The 20,783-nt window shown below is 31.8% G+C and overlaps 1 protein-coding gene across 1 annotated transcript in view; it reads right to left on the reverse strand.

The window, feature by feature from the left end:
• tesca (tescalcin a) overlaps positions 1-20,783 on the reverse strand; it is a 30,073-nt gene that overhangs the window by 7,964 nt on the left and 1,326 nt on the right. Inside the window, exons 2-5 of the mRNA XM_028458503.1 lie at positions 19,710-19,779; positions 19,519-19,599; positions 16,387-16,526; positions 13,384-13,445 (exon numbers count right to left, since the gene is read on the reverse strand). Coding sequence (XP_028314304.1) covers positions 13,384-13,445; positions 16,387-16,526; positions 19,519-19,599; positions 19,710-19,779 — 353 coding nt within the window. The remainder of the gene's footprint in view (positions 1-13,383; positions 13,446-16,386; positions 16,527-19,518; positions 19,600-19,709; positions 19,780-20,783) is intronic.

Consider the following 20,783-nt stretch of genomic DNA (forward strand, 5'->3'; position numbering starts at 1 on the left):
GTAAGGCTATAGCAAGGCATATTTTTTCAAAAATTTCAAAAAAAAAAAAATTGAGTTAGGACCATCATTAGACCCTAAAAACTACTGCAAATATAATGCACATGCTTAATCAGGGATAAGAAAGCAGTAAGGCACAAAAAATGACAAAAAACAAAAATCAGCCAAAATTAAAAGTAAGGCTATAGCAAGGCATATTTTTTCAAAAATTTCAAAAAAAAAAAAATTGAGTTAGGACCATCATTAGACCCTAAAAACTACTGCAAATATAATGCACATGCTTAATCAGGGCTAAGAAAGCAGTAAGGCACAAAAAATGACAAAAACAAAAATCAGCCAAAATTAAAAGTAAGGCTATAGCAAGGCATATTTTTTCAAAAATTTCAAAAAAAAAAAATTGAGTTAGGACCATCATTAGACCCTAAAAACTACTGCAAATATAATGCACATGCTTAATCAGGGCTAAGAAAGCAGTAAGGCACAAAAAATGACAAAAAACAAAAATCAGCCAAAATAAAAGTAAGGCTATAGCAAGGCATATTTTTTCAAAAATTTCAAAAAAAAAAAATTGAGTTAGGACCATCATTAGACCCTAAAAACTACTGCAAATATAATGCACATGCTTAAACAGGGCTAAGAAAGCAGTAAGGCACAAAAAATGACAAAAAACAAAAATCAGCCAAAATTAAAAGTAAGGCTATAGCAAGGCATATTTTTTCAAAAATTTCAAAAAAAAAAAAATTGAGTTAGGACCATCATTAGACCCTAAAAACTACTGCAAATATAATGCACATGCTTAAACAGGGCTAAGAAAGCAGTAAGGCACAAAAAATGACAAAAAACAAAAATCAGGGGTAAGGCTATAGCAAGGCATTTTTTTCAAAAATTTCCAAAAAAAAAAAATTGAGTTAGGACCATCATTAGACCCTAAAAACTACTGCAAATATAATGCACATGCTTAAACAGGGCTAAGAAAGCAGTAAGGCACAAAAAATGACAAAAATCCTAAATCACCCAAAATTGAAAGTAAGGCTATAGCAAGGCATATTTTTCAAAAATTTCAAAAAAAAAAAAATTGAGTTAGGACCATCATTAGACCCTAAAAACTACTGCAAATATAATGCACATGCTTAATCAGGGCTAAGAAAGCAGTAAGGCACAAAAAATGACAAAAAACAAAAATCAGCCAAAAATAAAAGTAAGGCTATAGCAAGGCATATTTTTTCAAAAATTTCAAAAAAAAAAAAATTGAGTAAGGGCCATCATTAGACCCTAAAAACTACTGCAAATATAATGCACATGCTTAAACAGGGCTAAGAAAGCAGTAAGGCACAAAAAATGACAAAAAACAAAAATCAGCCAAAATTAAAAGTAAGGCTATAGCAAGGCATATTTTTTCAAAAATTTCAAAAAAAAAAAATTGAGTTAGGACCATCATTAGACCCTAAAAACTACTGCAAATATAATGCACATGCTTAATCAGGGCTAAGAAAGCAGTAAGGCACAAAAAATGACAAAAAAACAAAAATCAGCCAAAATTAAAAGTAAGGCATATTTTTTCAAAAATTTCAAAAAAAAAAAAATTGAGTTAGGACCATCATTAGACCCTAAAAACTACTGCAAATATAATGCACATGCTTAATCAGGGATAAGAAAGCAGTAAGGCACAAAAAATGACAAAAAAAAAAAATCAGCCAAAATTAAAAGTAAGGCTATAGCAAGGCATATTTTTCAAAAATTTCCAAAAAAAAAAAATTGAGTTAGGACCATCATTAGACCCTAAAAACTACTGCAAATATAATGCACATGCTTAATCAGGGCTAAGAAAGCAGTAAGGCACAAAAAATGACAAAAACAAAAATCAGCCAAAATTAAAAGTAAGGCTATAGCAAGGCATATTTTTTCAAAAATTTCAAAAAAAAAAAAATTGAGTTAGGACCATCATTAGACCCTAAAAACTACTGCAAATATAATGCACATGCTTAATCAGGGCTAAGAAAGCAGTAAGGCACAAAAAATGACAAAAATCAGCCAAAATAAAAGTAAGGCTATAGCAAGGCATACTTTTTCAAAAATTTCAAAAAAAAAAAAATTGAGTTAGGACCATCATTAGACCCTAAAAACTACTGCAAATATAATGCACATGCTTAATCAGGGATAAGAAAGCAGTAAGGCACAAAAAATGACAAAAAACAAAAATCAGCCAAAATAAAAGTAAGGCTATAGCAAGGCATATTTTTTCAAAAATTTCAAAAAAAAAAAATTGAGTTAGGACCATCATTAGACCCTAAAAACTACTGCAAATATAATGCACATGCTTAAACAGGGCTAAGAAAGCAGTAAGGCACAAAAAAATGACAAAAAACAAAAATCAGCCAAAATTAAAAGTAAGGCTATAGCAAGGCATATTTTTTCAAAAATTTCAAAAAAAAAAAAATTGAGTTAGGACCATCATTAGACCCTAAAAACTACTGCAAATATAATGAATGTACTTAAACAGGGCTAAGAAAGCAGTAAGGCACAAAAAATGACAAAAAAACAAAAATCAGCCAAATTTAAAAGTAAGACTATAGCAAGGCATTTTTTTCAAAAATTAAAAAAAAAAAAAATTGAGTTAGGACCATCATTAGACCCTAAAAACTACTGCAAATATAATGCAAGTACTTAAACAGGGCTAAGAAAGCAGTAAGGCACAAAAAATGACAAAAAAAAAAATCAGCCAAAATCAGAGGTAAGGCTATAGTAGGGCACTTTTTTCAAAAATTTCAAAAAAAAAAAAATTGAGTTAGGACCATCATTAGACCCTAAAAACTACGGCAAATATAATGCACATGCTTAAACAGGGCTAAGAAAGCAGTAAGGCACAAAAAATGACAAAAACAAAATCAGCCAAAATTAAAAGTAAGGCTATAGCAAGGCATATTTTTTCAAAAATTTCAAAAAAAAAAAATTGAGTTAGGACCATCATTAGACCCTAAAAACTACTGCAAATATAATGCACATGCTTAATCAGGGATAAGAAAGCAGTAAGGCACAAAAAATGACAAAAAACAAAAATCAGCCAAAATTAAAAGTAAGGCTATAGCAAGGCATATTTTTTCAAAAATTTCAAAAAAAAAAAAATTGAGTTAGGACCATCATTAGACCCTAAAAACTACTGCAAATATAATGCACATGCTTAAAAAGGGCTAAGAAAGCAGTAAGGCACAAAAAATGACAAAAAACAAAAATCAGCCAAAATTAAAAGTAAGGCTATAGCAAGGCATATTTTTTCAAAATTTCAAAAAAAAAAAAATTGAGTTAGGACCATCATTAGACCCTAAAAACTACTGCAAATATAATGCACATGCTTAAACAGGGCTAAGAAAGCAGTAAGGCACAAAAAATGACAAAAAACAAAAATCAGCCAAAATTAAAAGTAAGGCTATAGCAAGGCATATTTTTTCAAAAATTTCAAAAAAAAAAAATTGAGTTAGGACCATCATTAGACCCTAAAAACTACTGCAAATATAATGCACATGCTTAAACAGGGCTAAGAAAGCAGTAAGGCACAAAAAATGACAAAAAACAAAAATCAGCCAAAATTAAAAGTAAGGATTATAGCAAGGCATTTTTTTCAAAAATTTCAAAAAAAAAAAAATTGAGTTAGGACCATCATTAGACCCTTAAAACTACTGCAAATATAATGCACATACTTAAACAGGGCTAAGAAAGCAGTAAGGCACAAAAAATGACAAAAAAACTATTTTCACCCAAAATAAAAAGTAAGGCTATAGCAAGGCATATTTTTTCAAAAATTTCAAAAAAAAAAATTGAGTTAGGACCATCATTAGACCCTAAAAACTACTGCAAATATAATGCACATGCTTAATCAGGGCTAAGAAAGCAGTAAGGCACAAAAAATGACAAAAACAAAAATCAGCCAAATTAAAGTAAGGCTATAGCAAGGCATATTTTTTCAAAAATTTCAAAAAAAAAAAAATTGAGTTAGGACCATCATTAGACCCTAAAAACTACTGCAAATATAATGCACATGCTTAATCAGGGCTAAGAAAGCAGTAAGGCACAAAAAATGACAAAAAAATAATTTCAGCCAAAATAAAAGTAAGGCTATAGCAAGGCATATTTTTTCAAAAATTTCAAAAAAAAAAAAATTGAGTTAGGACCATCATTAGACCCTAAAAACTACTGCAAATATAATGCACATGCTTAATCAGGGCTAAGAAAGCAGTAAGGCACAAAAAAATGACAAAAAACAAAAATCAGCCAAAAATAAAAGTAAGGCTATAGCAAGGCATATTTTTTCAAAAATTTCAAAAAAAAAAAATTGAGTAAGGGCCATCATTAGACCCTAAAAACTACTGCAAATATAATGCACATGCTTAAACAGGGCTAAGAAAGCAGTAAGGCACAAAAAATGACAAAAAAACAAAAATCAGCCAAAATAAAAAAAGTAGGCATATTTTTTCAAAAATTTCAAAAAAAAAAAAATTGAGTTAGGACCATCATTAGACCCTAAAAACTACTGCAAATATAATGCACATACTTAAATGGGGCTAAGAAAGCAAACTGTGGGACCTGGAATTCTAAGAGGTCTCCCATTCAATTACTACCCAGGCTTGGTCCTGCTGCTCATTGGAGAGCTGACGAGATCAGGCAGTGACACCATAGTTTACATCTTCACATTGTTTTTGAAAAAGTTATAGGGGTCTTGTGAAAGCCTTATCTCAGAAAAAATTTTCCAACTTTTTTACCTTTTTATGCCTTAATATAGCCTTACCTCTGAAATTTGGGAGATTTTCAAATTTTTCTCATTTTTCATGCCTCACTGCATTTTCACCATAGTTTAAGTGTGCTCATTGTATTTGTACTTGTTTTTAAGGTCTTATAATAGCTTTATCTCAGAAAAAGAAAAAAAATCCCAATTTTTTCCATTTTTATGCCTTACAGTAAATCATAATTTTTTTTTTTTTTTTAAAAAAAAAAAAAAAGAAAATGAGTTAGGACAATCATTAGACCCTAAAAACTACTGCAAATATAATGAATGTACTTAAACAGGGCTAAAAAAGCAGTAAAGACTCAAAAAATGACAAAAAAACAAAAATCACTCCAAATTAAAAGTAAGGCTATAGCAAGGCATTTTTTTCAAAAATTTCCAAAAAAAAAAAATTGAGTTAGGACCATCATTAGACCCTAAAAACTACTGCAAATATAATGCACATGCTTAATCAGGGCTAAGAAACAGTAAGGCACAAAAAATGACAAAAAACAAAAATCAACCAAAATTAAAAGTAAGGCTATAGCAAGGCATATTTTTTCAAAAATTTCAAAAAAAAAAAAATGAGTTAGGACCATCATTAGACCCTAAAAACTACTGCAAATATAATGCACATGCTTAATCAGGGATAAGAAAGCAGTAAGGCACAAAAAATGACAAAAAACAAAAATCAGCCAAAATTAAAAGTAAGGCTATAGCAAGGCATATTTTTCAAAAATTTCCAAAAAAAAAAAATTGAGTTAGGACCATCATTAGACCCTAAAAACTACTGCAAATATAATGCACATGCTTAATCAGGGCTACGAAAGCAGTAAGGCACAAAAAATGACAAAAACAAAAATCAGCCAAAATTAAAAGTAAGGCTATAGCAAGGCATATTTTTTCAAAAATTTCAAAAAAAATAAAAATGAGTTAGGACCATCATTAGACCCTAAAAACTACTGCAAATATAATGCACATGCTTAATCAGGGCTAAGAAAGCAGTAAGGCACAAAAAATGACAAAAATCAGCCAAAAATAAAAGTAAGGCTATAGCAAGGCATACTTTTTCAAAAATTTCAAAAAAAAAAAAATTGAGTTAGGACCATCATTAGACCCTAAAAACTACTGCAAATATAATGCACATGCTTAATCAGGGATAAGAAAGCAGTAAGGCACAAAAAATGACAAAAACAAAAATCAGCCAAAATTAAAAGTAAGGCTATAGCAAAGCATATTTTTTCAAAAATTTAAAAAAAAAAAAAATTGAGTTAGGACCATCATTAGACCCTAAAAACTACTGCAAATATAATGCAAGTACTTAAACAGGGCTAAGAAAGCAGTAAGGCACAAAAAATGACAAAAAACAAAAATCAGCCAAAATCAGAGGTAAGGCTATAGTAGGGCATTTTTTTCAAAAATTTCAAAAAAAAAAAAATTGAGTTAGGACCATCATTAGACCCTAAAAACTACGGCAAATATAATGAATGTACTTAAACAGGGCTAAGAAAGCAGTAAGGCACAAAAAATGACAAAAACAAAAATCAGCCAAAATTAAAAGTAAGGCTATAGCAAGGCATATTTTTTCAAAAATTTCAAAAAAAAAAAAAATGAGTTAGGACCATCATTAGACCCTAAAAACTACGGCAAATATAATGCACATGCTTAAACAGGGCTAAGAAAGCAGTAAGGCACAAAAAATGACAAAAACAAAAATCAGCCAAAATTAAAAGTAAGGCTATAGCAAGGCATATTTTTTCAAAAATTTCAAAAAAAAAAAAATTGAGTTAGGACCATCATTAGACCCTAAAAACTACTGCAAATATAATGCAAGTACTTAAACAGGGCTAAGAAAGCAGTAAGGCACAAAAAATGACAAAAAACAAAAATCAGCCAAAATCAGAGGTAAGGCTATAGTAGGGCATTTTTTTCAAAAATTTAAAAAAAAAAAAATTGAGTTAGGACCATCATTAGACCCTAAAAACTACGGCAAATATAATGCACATGCTTAAACAGGGCTAAGAAAGCAGTAAGGCACAAAAAATGACAAAAAACAAAAATCAGCCAAAATTAAAAGTAAGGCTATAGCAAGGCATATTTTTTCAAAAATTAAAAAAAAAAAAAATTGAGTTAGGACCATCATTAGACCCTAAAAACTACTGCAAATATAATGCACATGCTTAATCAGGGATAAGAAAGCAGTAAGGCACAAAAAATGACAAAAAACAAAAATCGGCCAAAATTAAAAGTAAGGCTATAGCAAGGCATATTTTTTCAAAAATTTCAAAAAAAAAAAAAATTGAGTTAGGACCATCATTAGACCCTAAAAACTACTGCAAATATAATGAATGTACTTAAACAGGGCTAAGAAAGCAGTAAGGCACAAAAAATGACAAAAAACAAAATCACCCAAAATTAAAAGTAAGAATATAGCAAGGCATTTTTTTCAAAAATTAAAAAAAAAAAAAATTGAGTTAGGACCATCATTAGACCCTAAAAACTACTGCAAATATAATGAATGTCCTTAAACAGGGCTAAGAAAGCAGTAAGGCACAAAAAATGACAAAAAACAAAAATCAGCCAAAATTAAAAGTAAGACTATAGCAAGGCATTTTTTTCAAAAATTAAAAAAAAAAAAAATTGAGTTAGGACCATCATTAGACCCTAAAAACTACGGCAAATATAATGCACATGCTTAAACAGGGCTAAGAAAGCAGTAAGGCACAAAAAATGACAAAAAACAAAAATCAGCCAAAATTAAAAGTAAGGCTATAGCAAGGCATATTTTTTCAAAAATTTCAAAAAAAAAAAATTGAGTTAGGACCATCATTAGACCCTAAAAACTACTGCAAATATAATGCACATGCTTAATCAGGGATAAGAAAGCAGTAAGGCACAAAAAATGACAAAAAAAAAAATCAGCCAAAATTAAAAGTAAGGCTATAGCAAGGCATATTTTTCAAAAATTTCCAAAAAAAAAAAATTGAGTTAGGACCATCATTAGACCCTAAAAACTACGGCAAATATAATGCACATGCTTAACAGGGCTAAGAAAGCAGTAAGGCACAAAAAATGACAAAAAACAAAAATCAGCCAAAATTAAAAGTAAGGCTATAGCAAGGCATATTTTTTCAAAAATTTCAAAAAAAAAAAAATTGAGTTAGGACCATCATTAGACCCTAAAAACTACTGCAAATATAATGCACATGCTTAATCAGGGATAAGAAAGCAGTAAGGCACAAAAAATGACAAAAAACAAAAATCGGCCAAAATTAAAAGTAAGGCTATAGCAAGGCATATTTTTTCAAAAATTTCAAAAAAAAAAAAAATTGAGTTAGGACCATCATTAGACCCTAAAAACTACTGCAAATATAATGAATGTACTTAAACAGGGCTAAGAAAGCAGTAAGGCACAAAAAATGACAAAAAACAAAAATCAGCCAAAATTAAAAGTAAGACTATAGCAAGGCATTTTTTTCAAAAATTAAAAAAAAAAAAAATTGAGTTAGGACCATCATTAGACCCTAAAAACTACTGCAAATATAATGAATGTCCTTAAACAGGGCTAAGAAAGCAGTAAGGCACAAAAAATGACAAAAAACAAAAATCAGCCAAAATTAAAAGTAAGACTATAGCAAGGCATTTTTTTAAAAAATAAAAAAAAAAAAAAATTGAGTTAGGACCATCATTAGACCCTAAAAACTACGGCAAATATAATGCACATGCTTAAACAGGGCTAAGAAAGCAGTAAGGCACAAAAAATGACAAAAAACAAAAATCAGCCAAAATTAAAAGTAAGGCTATAGCAAGGCATATTTTTTCAAAAATTTCAAAAAAAAAAAAATTGAGTTAGGACCATCATTAGACCCTAAAAACTACTGCAAATATAATGCACATGCTTAATCAGAGCTAAGAAAGCAGTAAGGCACAAAAAATGACAAAAAACAAAAATCAGCCAAAAATAAAAGTAAGGCTATAGCAAGGCATTTTTTTCAAAAATTAAAAAAAAAAAAAATTGAGTTAGGACCATCATTAGACCCTAAAAACTACGGCAAATATAATGCACATGCTTAAACAGGGCTAAGAAAGCAGTAAGGCACAAAAAATGACAAAAAACAAAAATCAGCCAAAATTAAAAGTAAGGCTATAGCAAGGCATATTTTTTCAAAAATTAAAAAAAAAAAAAATTGAGTTAGGACCATCATTAGACCCTAAAAACTACTGCAAATATAATGCACATGCTTAATCAGGGATAAGAAAGCAGTAAGGCACAAAAAATGACAAAAAACAAAAATCAGCCAAAATTAAAAGTAAGGCTATAGCAAGGCATATTTTTCAAAAATTTCCAAAAAAAAAAAATTGAGTTAGGACCATCATTAGACCCTAAAAACTACTGCAAATATAATGCACATGCTTAATCAGGGCTAAGAAAGCAGTAAGGCACAAAAAATGACAAAAACAAAAATCAGCCAAAATTAAAAGTAAGGCTATAGCAAGGCATATTTTTTCAAAAATTTTCAAAAAAAAAAAATATGAGTTAGGACCATCATTAGACCCTAAAAACTACTGCAAATATAATGCACATGCTTAATCAGGGCTAAGAAAGCAGTAAGGCACAAAAAATGACAAAAAACAAAAATCAACCAAAAAAAAAAGAAAGGCTATAGCAAGGCATATTTTTTCAAAAATTTCAAAAAAAAAAAAAATTGAGTTAGGACCATCATTAGACCCTAAAAACTACTGCAAATATAATGAATGTACTTAAACAGGGCTAAGAAAGCAGTAAAGACTCAAAAAATGACAAAAAACAAAAATCAGCCAAAATTAAAAGTAAGGCTATAGCAAGGCATATTTTTTCAAAAATTTCAAAAAAAAAAAAATGAGTTAGGACCATCATTAGACCCTAAAAACTACTGCAAATATAATGCACATGCTTAATCAGGGCTAAGAAAGCAGTAAGGCACAAAAATGACAAAAAACAAAAATCAGCCAAAATAAAAGTAAGGCTATAGCAAGGCATACTTTTTCAAAAATTTCAAAAAAAAAAAAATTGAGTTAGGACCATCATTAGACCCTAAAAACTACTGCAAATATAATGCACATGCTTAATCAGGGATAAGAAAGCAGTAAGGCACAAAAAATGACAAAAACAAAAATCAGCCAAAATTAAAAGTAAGGCTATAGCAAGGCATATTTTTTCAAAAATTTCAAAAAAAAAAAAATTGAGTTAGGACCATCATTAGACCCTAAAAACTACTGCAAATATAATGCAAGTACTTAAACAGGGCTAAGAAAGCAGTAAGGCACAAAAAATGACAAAAAACAAAAATCAGCCAAAATCAGAGGTAAGGCTATAGTAGGGCATTTTTTTCAAAAATTTCAAAAAAAAAAAAATTGAGTTAGGACCATCATTAGACCCTAAAAACTACTGCAAATATAATGCATGTACTTAAACAGGGCTAAGAAAGCAGTAAGGCACAAAAAATGACAAAAAACAAAAATCAGCCAAAATTAAAAGTAAGGCTATAGCAAGGCATATTTTTTCAAAAATTTCAAAAAAAAAAAAATTGAGTTAGGACCATCATTAGACCCTAAAAACTACTGCAAATATAATGCACATGCTTAATCAGGGCTAAGAAAGCAGTAAGGCACAAAAAATGACAAAAAAAACAAAAATCAGCCAAAATTAAAAGTAAGGCATATTTTTTCAAAAATTTCAAAAAAAAAAAAATTGAGTTAGGACCATCATTAGACCCTAAAAACTACTGCAAATATAATGCATTTCATTAAACAAGGCAAAGAAAGCAGTAAGGCACAAAAAATGATAAAAAAAATCAGCCAAATTAGAAAATCAGGAGATTTTCAAATTTTTCTCATTTTTCATGCATTACTGCATTTCCCCCCAGTTTAAGTGTTCTCCTCATATTTGAACTAGTTTTAGGGGTCTTGTCATAGCCTTAAAAAAATATCCCACTTTTTAACATTTTTATGCCTTCAAAATTCATGATATTTTCAAATTTCTCATGCCTTACGGCACTTTCACCATAGTTTAAGTGTGCTCATCATATTTGAACTAGTTTTAAGAGTCTTATGATACCTTCATCTCAAAAAAAATCTAAATTTTTTCCATTTTTATGCCTTACCTCCGAAAATTGGGAGATTTTCAAGTTTATCTCATTTTTCATGCCTTACTGCATTTTCACCATAGTTTAAGTGTGCTCATTGTATTTGTACTTGTTTTTAAAGTCTTATGATAACTTTATCTCAGAAAAAAAATTCTAATTTTTTTCAATTTTAATGCCTTACCATTGCATTACCTCTGAAATTTGTGAGATTTTAAAATTTTTCATGCATTTCTGGATTACTGCTCCAGTTCATGTGTGCTTATCATATTTGCACTAGTCTTATGATAGCTTTATTTCAGAGAAAAATTGTTATGTTTTTAGGGTTTTATGCCTTGTCACTCAGTTTTTATAGAGTTCCAATGCCATTTACATTTACAAAGTCAATTCGTTTTTTTTAAATACAATTAAGAATACAATTACATCATAATTATAATTAATTATCAATTACATGATTAAATATATACTTGACCCCCAAACCTAGTCCCGACCAGTTAAGAAAAATTACATTATCACTACTGTCGTTATCACGTAAATGTCAACATCTTAATGCTCAAGTAAATTCTTTATAGAGTATTTTAATAATTGGAATCCACCCCTAACATGCAGGACAGTTTCTAGGGTTAGAAAACTACCATAACAATATTTCATAACTAATAAACAACTCAATAAATCAACACTGAAATAGTGAATTAAGTAAAAAACAAATAAAACGTGGAAAAGAATGAATAGAGGATATATTTGCTGCTAATTCAAAGACCAGGGCAACTAAAAAAGCACGTCTTACTTTAACAAGCAGCTTGTGCCAAGCCAGTCGTAAATATAGACAAAACCTGTTTGAGCTTAATTTACAAAACACTGAGGTTGAAGCAAAAACCTTGAAGCGATACACAACCTTTACGGAAGCAGGTTAGAGTCAATTTAGATGGCGAAAATAATTTTGAGCAAATCAAGAATAAAGTTGAAATGTTGAGAATGAAGTCAAAAATCTGAAAATGAGGTGAAAAATACAATATTGTGATGAATTCAAATCTACGGAAGCTGACGAGGGCCAATTCACTATATGACAACATACATTAGATCGTAGCCGTCTATCGATGAATGTGTTATACTATACTTCAAAGTTGGGTTTAATAAAAAAGTGATTCTTTTTTTTTTTAACTCATAAACACGGTGTTGTAATTTCTTTGAGATATTTGAAGAGATATTACCAAAAACTTGGAAGAAATGGAGCATTCTGTCCTGTCTGTGTCTACTGAAGAGCTGTACGGAAACAGATTAGGGCCAGTTTTGATGCAGACTGTTGTTATATATGGTGAATTGGCCTTAGTCGGCTTCCGTAGATTTGACTTTGATAGCAAACCTTCGACTTTTATCACAATATTGCATTTTGAGTTGAGTTGAATTTTCAAAATTTCAACGTTATTCTCATCATTTCATAATTATTCTTGATTCGCCGAAAATTATTTTCTCTATCAAAATTGGCCCTAATCCACTTCCGTACACGTTAGAAAATCTAGGTCTAAAGCTGAAGATTGTGTAATGTGTTATTATCTGTCATTAGCACGAATAAGGTGTCATGAAGGCTGTCATTAAGTGTCGTTTGCTAAATTATGACACCTTTGGAGCTATGTTGGCATTTTTTGGGTTAGATAGAGAGATCTAGTGGGGTTAGGTTGGGTTAAGGTTAAGGTTGAGTTAGGGCAGGGGTCTGCAACCTGCGGCTCATGTGGCTTTTTGACTCTTTTGCAATGGCTCCCCATAGCTTAAAAAAAAAAAAAAAACTATTGAAATAAAGAGTTATTTTTTTTAATGATTACTGACAAATAAAATCAAGACATAACAATTTAAAATAAATCACGTTGTGCAATGACTCAGCCACCTCCCTACTTCACCTCCTGCAACATCTACAGACCATCAACTTCCCCTGCACCTGTGGCTAACTTTACGTTTTAAATCCCTGGTAACATAACTAAACTAACTAAAACACTATTCTGGAGATTTTATTTGTGTGGGGAAAGATTTATTTAACTGTCAACGTGCCGACTAATTATGCATGCTTGATATGTTGCAAGAAATTTGCAATTAGCATATGTTGACAAACGTGATCATGTGTTATCAAATTCAAGTTATTTTTTGTAGCCCATCAAATCCATTAACTCGTAAAATTATTCAATATTATTTAAACTGTATAGAATTTTACACACTGTATTGTCTTCATTGAGAAGGTATCTTTTTCGGCTCCGGAGGGACTTTAATCCAGGTGAGATTAAGCAAAATGGCTCCTTTGAGAGTAGAGGTTGCAGACCCCTGGATTACTATTAGGTAACAAGTGACACTTAATGACAGCCTTCATGACACCTTATTTATGCTAATGACAGGTGTCGTGTCATAATAATGACAACTTAATGTCAGCCTTATGTATAAAACGTCCAGTAAAGTGTTAGCGAAACGTCTTTGGAGACATCAGTGGTGCAACTTAATGCACAACTGGTGGGTTCACCTTACCTTCCTGTACTCCGCCAAAGTAATGGTGCCATCATTGTCTGTGTCGTGCATGTTGAACAAGACTAAAAAGACAGAAAATGAAAAAAAAAAAAAACACAAGGCGGTCAGATTGACTCTGTCCTCACGTCACAGAATTTCACTAATGGGGTCCACAGGAAGTGGTGATTATAGGCATGTTTATGATGACGCAATGATAAGAAGTTCAGTCTTTTTTCCCACAAAGCTGAATGTTAAATCAACTTAAACACCAGAAAAAAAACAATTAGGGATGGGATCTCCTTAGTGGTAACATGATGTTAATCTGCAATTACTTTTAGTTTTTTTTAAGTAATGACATCAGAGCTGTTTTTAAGAAACTTCTTAGCAACCGATTGATCTATTATTCTAGAACAGTGGCTTTTAAGAAGAACACCGCTTCACGTCCTGCTTGTGATCCATGACTGTACGTGCCGATAAGCTTTTTCTATACCCCGATCAATACTTTGTGGGCACTGGCAGCAGAAGAATCTTGATATAAAATGATTTTTTTTCTAGAAAACTCAAATAAATGCCTCGAAAGGCTTCAACGCTGCTTTAAAACTGGACCTGTCTGAATGTCACCTCACTGAGAACAAAGGGGGCAAAGCCCTGGTGTTGTGTCAGTAAATTTGTTTAAATTTGAATAAATCCAAATGTGCTCAGGAATGCATGATTTCACCACTGAGTAACTCCTAGACTAAATACACTGTGAGTTCCTCTGATAAAGAGTTCTCATAGGGCATGACAGAATACCGTTAATCATCATACTGACCACACCCCCTTCCTCATAAACAAATAGACTCGTAAAGATAATATTGTAGTGATCAGTGAAGAATTATCTCACCTTTTCAAATGAAATGCCAAATACTTCATATAGGACAGACATGGGCAATATGTGGCCTTTTTTGCACAAAGCACTCCAAAAACACACAATAAAATGACAACATAAATGTACATAATGACTCCAAAAAATACAAAATAACAACAAAAACACGCAAAATGACAAAAAACAAAAACACAATATTACATAAAAAAACCCACAAACTGACAACATAAATGTACATAATGACTCCAAAAAATACAAAATAACAACAAAAACACGCAAAATGACAAAAAACAAAAACACAATATTACATAAAAAAACCCACAAACTGACAACATAAATGTACACAATGACTCCAAAAAGATACACAAGTACAAAAAAATTACTTGACAAACACACAAAATAACAACAAAAAGAGATAATATTACAGAATAATACACAAAATGAGAACAAAAAATTACATAATGATACAAAAATACACAATAAGAAAAAATAATGACTACAAAAACACACAAAACAAGAACAAGACTAAACTATTATTATTATTTTTTAAAGTCATTAGAAAAAAAAAATAAAACAATTTTTTATTTACAATTGTTTAAAAGCTCAGATTGGTCTTTATTCTAAATGCTGACATGAATTTTAATAATGTGGCCCTCTGATCAGACCATCAAATTTGTATGGGCCCCGTTGTGATAAAAGTTGCCGATCGGTGAATCTACATGATTTTTATCATATTAGATACATTTCTTTGGGGGTTAATTAGCTTTTATTGCAAGGGCAGCTAAAAACTGCCCCATGGGGATACATGTGCACTATCAATAGATCCTCTGAATGCCTTTTCCAAGTCTATTTTAGCATCCTGGGAGTCAACACAGCATGTCCTGTGGTGGCATGGTGTAGGACTAGTATTTACATTATGGAGTGCTAAATGCTTTCAGTTTCTGTTCACGTTATTTAACCTTTAATCTTTAATCTTTCCCATCCATCCCATTGTTTCATTACCACTAAAAAACACAGAATTAGTAGCAAAAAAGTGAAAGTCCACCATGTGTGTGTTGCTCCCACAAGAAAAGTACAAGCATTTCTGGAAGAGCAACGTTAGCACATGATCACTCCCAAAGTGATTAACGTTTGCCTACATTAGGCTTTAAAAAGCCTTAAGGAAGGTAATGGAAATGCTACACACACTAAAAACAAAAACTTATCAGCTTTAGAGCCAGGACCGATTATTTTGCAACTGAAGCCATAAAAAACAACCGACTCAGAGGTGATGGATAAATAATACTGTATCAGTCACAGAGGGTTCCATTCCTTTGCTGTCAGTGGACGTTGTAAAGTGGCAGTTCTGGCCGGCGTCCCAGTCAGGCCAATAATACACGCTAGTGTCCTCAAAAAGTCAAGCACCCAGGAATTCTGAACCCATTCATACTGTGAAGGTGGTTGGTGGTGATTGAAATGAGATACTTTCCATAATAGAATGATGATGCAGGGCTTTGATCACGCCCAGAACAGCAGCTCTGGACAGTTTGTCCTTAAAAATGATTTAAAGCAAGGATGGGCAACGTTTATCACAGCAGGGGCCACAATAATGTGATATTCTGATACGAGGGCCACAATATCAACATGTGTGTCAGCTTTTAGAATAACGACTAATATTAGCACAAAGAAAAGTTTTGGTCTCTGTTTATATTTTGTGTGTTCTTGTTGTCATTTTGTGTATTATTCAGTGATTTTCTGAATTTTTGTTGTCGATTTTTACAGTTCTGGAATCAATTTGTGCGCTTTTGTTTTTTTTTGTTGTGTGTTTTTGGAGTCATTTTGGAGAATTTTTGGTTTTCATTTTGAGTGTTTTTCTGGCATTCTGTGCACGTTTCTTGGCATTGTGTGTCTTTGAGTCATTTTATGTATTCGTTGTATATGTGTTGTTTAAGTAGCGGTTTTGTGTGTCGTTGTTGTCATTTTCTCTCTTTCATGAGTCATTTTATGAGATTTTGTTCTTAGTCTGCATACTTTTCTTGACATTTTGTGAGGTATTTTGTATATTATGTTAGGCCTCATATCCCTTCCAACTTCTTGAATTATAATACTTGGGGGATTTGTTTACGGGTCACACAAAATTTGGGCCGCCAGTTGCTCATGTCTGGTTTGAAGGGACTTACAGCGAAGCTTTTCTTTCCTGATCCTCGCTTTGTCCTCTTCTGACATTTTGAGAGTCGGAGGACGGAAGTGGGACAAAACCATCAGAAACTGCTCAAAGCCGATCTCCTGGAAGCTTCCCACCTCATCCTGATGCTGGTTCCTGTTCAACAATCACAATGCTCAAAGATCCATTTTCTACTAATATATTCACTAAAGAGTCCACTAAATCAATGAATTAAGACATTTGTTCCCATGGTTTTATTTTGCTTCCCAGGAAACTCAGAACTCAACATTTTCCAACCTCCTACTTGAAAAAGTGACATGGAATGCCACCTGATGTTGGACATCTTCTGGTTAAAGTCGGGGTAAATGAATTACCCTGACTTCTTGTCTGACATCAGACAACAATGGTGTCACCTGTGCAGAAGCACACGTCAGTGGTAAAACACTGATTAAAAGCCAAAAGAAATGCCAATAAAACATTAGGAAATAATATACAATAATCGCTATGTTTACAGATTACTTACAGCTATTCTGGAAAACAGTAATATAGGGTGTGTTAATGTTAAGTCCTTTTGATTTTTTAAATTAGCAGTTTTTATGTTTTTAAAATACATATAAAATGCCTCTTTTCATTTGATTATTTAATATTTATTTTTATTTTATTTAAGATTTTCAATAATTTTATTGATGATTTCATGTTTTTATTGTTGATTTTTAAACTGTTTAATGTTTTCTGTTACACTTTTTAAATCATGTAAAGCACATTGAATTGACTTATAATAACAATATTTACAATAAAAACACATTTGCCTTGCCTTCCATAATGTTCCCTTGCTTTGTTGGGCCAATTAATACAATTGCTATTCACAATCATCATAATTTTCATCACACAAACATTATTGTCTTTATTGTAAATACTGTCTTGGTCTTCATTGTTTTTGAGATCTGGAATGTCTGGAAAACTTCGAAATCTGAGATTGGACTTTTCACAAGGGATGTCCCGATACAACTTCTTCACTTCCGATATGATACCAATATTGCAGCCTTGAGTATTGGCCGATACCGATATTTATCCGATATGATACCAGCACGAATCATACATACTTTTATTACTTGTTTTGTAGTGTGGAATGTTAGAAAAGGCTTGATCAAGTGATGTCACTCAAACAGAGAACAATAGTCAGCAACAGTAGGTATGAGGAAAATCTGACCCATTTATTATTAACCAATTGGTTATATGAATTTTAACCTTCAACATAATATCTACAGTATTCTACAATTGAATAAATATAATACAATATATTTTGGAGATTTTAGATGCAGTCAGATATTTGTTTTCTGGCTGATATCGGGCCGATATCCGACATCCCTATTTTTCACCTGGGAAATGCAGAGTTCTGAGTTGTCTGGAATTATGCTTATACAACATCTTAAAGAATTGGTCGACTTTTCTTAAGTTCTACCATAAAGGAGATTAACAGTTTCACCTCTCATTGATTCTTCGTGCTCTTATGAAAGCTGTTCACATGCACTCACGTGATCTGCTTGCAGTGCAGAGTATATCAGAGCGTCTCAGGTCACATGGTTGCCTCTTAAGGAATGTCAAATTATTGGTTTTAAACGTGATCGTTAAATGTCTCCTCACAGGCTCTAAAAGGATTTAAATGGTGACAGAACGACCGTTTTATGAAGGAGGAAAGAGAAGCCTGTGATAACAATGGTTGGTTCTATTAGCTGAGTATGAGTAATTAATCATTATTTAACAGCTGACACACAGATTTACTGCTGATCTGTTAAGTGAACCTTTCTGTCTACTTGCTAATCATTAGCAGCTCACATTTGTGCTTTAATAGTCAAAGCGGATGGAGACGGTAATTCTTTATCAGATAAAAAACATTGTGTAGGCCTCGTAGATTAATAAATAAATCGATTGATGACAATCAATCATAGAAGTGTTTTTCATTTTTTCTTAACGTGATTTTTTGGGTTTCTTCACCAGACAAGGAGGACGGTGATTTGCTCGCCACTATTTTTGTTCTAGTTAGTTCCCGGTTATATCATCTCGCTCCATCAGGCATTGAATTTTAGCAGGATTAAGATCTTTTTGTGTAATCCCCATAATAAACATCCTCCATTGTTTAGCCAAAAACTTTCAGTCTGTGAAAACACCAGAAATGCAGTGGGAAGTCACTTTGGCAGAGTTTTTAGGGGCAAACTTAGGAAATAAAGTGAAAACTCTACTATACATTAGTCTATGGGACTTCATTCATATCCCACAATGCAATGCGCAAAACATTACCGGCAACGTCACTACGAGAGTGTTTACAGTGGAGAGCAAAACAAAATTTCAATTGGCAATTTCACCCTTTTACACCAGGGGTGTGAAAGTCATTTTAGTTCAGGGGCCAAATACGGAGCAGTTTGATCTCAAGTGGGTCACAGATTCATTCAGAGTCATTTCAACATTATTGGGCTTTAGTTTACACTTCTACGTATACGTAAAACACAAAATATGTAAGAAACTGACAATATCCAAGCAATAAGTGACACATATCAGTCCCAACAGGATCTTCACTTTACATTTCCAAGATTTTGTGACCAATTTCTAAGTAATTATGGAAAATATTATGTCATAATTTGAGGAAAATTGAAGGTTTTTCTAAGAATTTTGAGTTTTTTTCAACAGTTAAACATTAAAAACAACTATAATCACGCAATACAAGCACTGGGAAAACTGTGAGCACCTGAAAATATTGTTGAGTTTAATTTACACAATGATTCATGTTTTTACTTTCTCCTGTGAGCCAAATTGGATGCTCCAAAGAACTATGAACTCCTGGATAACTGGTGGTAACAGCGATGAATGAAACAAGAATAAAAAGAGCAAATAACAAGTGCTCGGAGATGTTGCAATTGGCGCTGTATTAAAAAAAAAGTTGAGTTGAAATGAATTTCTGAATTCCTGCCAATGAATAATTCATAATCATTCATTTTTAAATATGATCAGATTGCCTTGAGCTCTTAAAAAGAAGACGTGTATTATAGATCTTTTCATTTTAAACATTCTGCCTAATATCATTTGGAAGTGCTACATTTCAGTCGTGTGAAGACAGACAGATAGGACTTGGTTTTTACTGCGTCATACCCACCTCTTATCGAAGAATGCATCAATAATTTGCTTTTTGATTGGGTTGTTGGCAAGGGCTGGGATGCTGTGCAAGTGTTCTTTGCTGCAATGCGACAAGAGAGACGTATTATCATAAAAGAGATAAAGCAGCAGTGCCAGTCACAACTAGATCAAACTAATGGAAAAGTATCAGTAATTAAATCCATGCATTACCTTATTGTTTCTTCATTTTCACTCAACTGCTGAAATCTTTTGTGAAGATTCTTGATCTGCTCTGGTGAAACTGTGAAGAACAACAACAATTGTATAGTTATATATACGGAACAGTCAACAGGCATCCAACTGTGTTTTTTTTTTTTTGTTTTTCCAATTATAATAGACAACAATTAAAAAGCAATCAAGATATGGCCTAAGAGATATGCGTTGTTGTTTATTGTTAGTATATATCCATGATACGTAGTAGGGGTGGTTAATCAGACCAATTTTTAGATTCAATTCGGTTTCCATTATTGAAGTCTTCGATAACTCAAGTCTGCATTATTCGTAACGTATCACTTGTGAGAAAGTTGATTCTGGACACATCTCATTACAAGGGCCGTACAAGATTATAAAATTAAATCTATTTTATTTTAAGGAGTGTTGTGATCATTTTATTTTGAAAAACTTTTACTTTTGACTTTGATTTCCTGACACCCAAACGGATCCAAAAAACCATTCATGTTAAAATAAAAGTAAACTTTTAGTGCTGATTTGATGAGATAATTAATACAATTTCTTAATATTATTGAAATGATGTTGGTTAGGTCTTGCAGGGTTTATAAATGTTAGATTGTTTTCCCCCCGATCCTGTTGTTTCTTTGTTCTTGTTTAATGCACATAATTACTGTACCAAATAGGGATGTAACGATTCACTCAACTCCCAATACGATTCGATTCACAATACTGGGTTCACGATACAATTCTCTCACGATTTATTTTACAAAATGGGAATGTAGAAAAATGATGACTGAAAAATGATGAAAAATATTCCTTTTTTTGGGGGGGGGGGAAATATTAAAAAAAAAACTATACCGTTTTCCTTTTATTTTTCATTGTCAAAACAATCCCTTGATAAACTATTCAAAACAATGCAATTTAACTAAAAATAAATCTTGAATGAAATAAATAAAGGAAATGTGGAAAACTTTGTTAATTGAGTACCAAAGATGTGTAATAAAAAGAGTTTAAAAATTGTATTGATATTTTTTTTATTGATAGCATCTCTGCAGTGTCGTATAAACGCACGAG

The sequence above is a fragment of the Gouania willdenowi genome, chromosome 9 (assembly GCF_900634775.1).
Source record: "Gouania willdenowi chromosome 9, fGouWil2.1, whole genome shotgun sequence".
In the NCBI taxonomy this organism is placed as follows: domain Eukaryota; kingdom Metazoa; phylum Chordata; class Actinopteri; order Blenniiformes; family Gobiesocidae; genus Gouania; species Gouania willdenowi.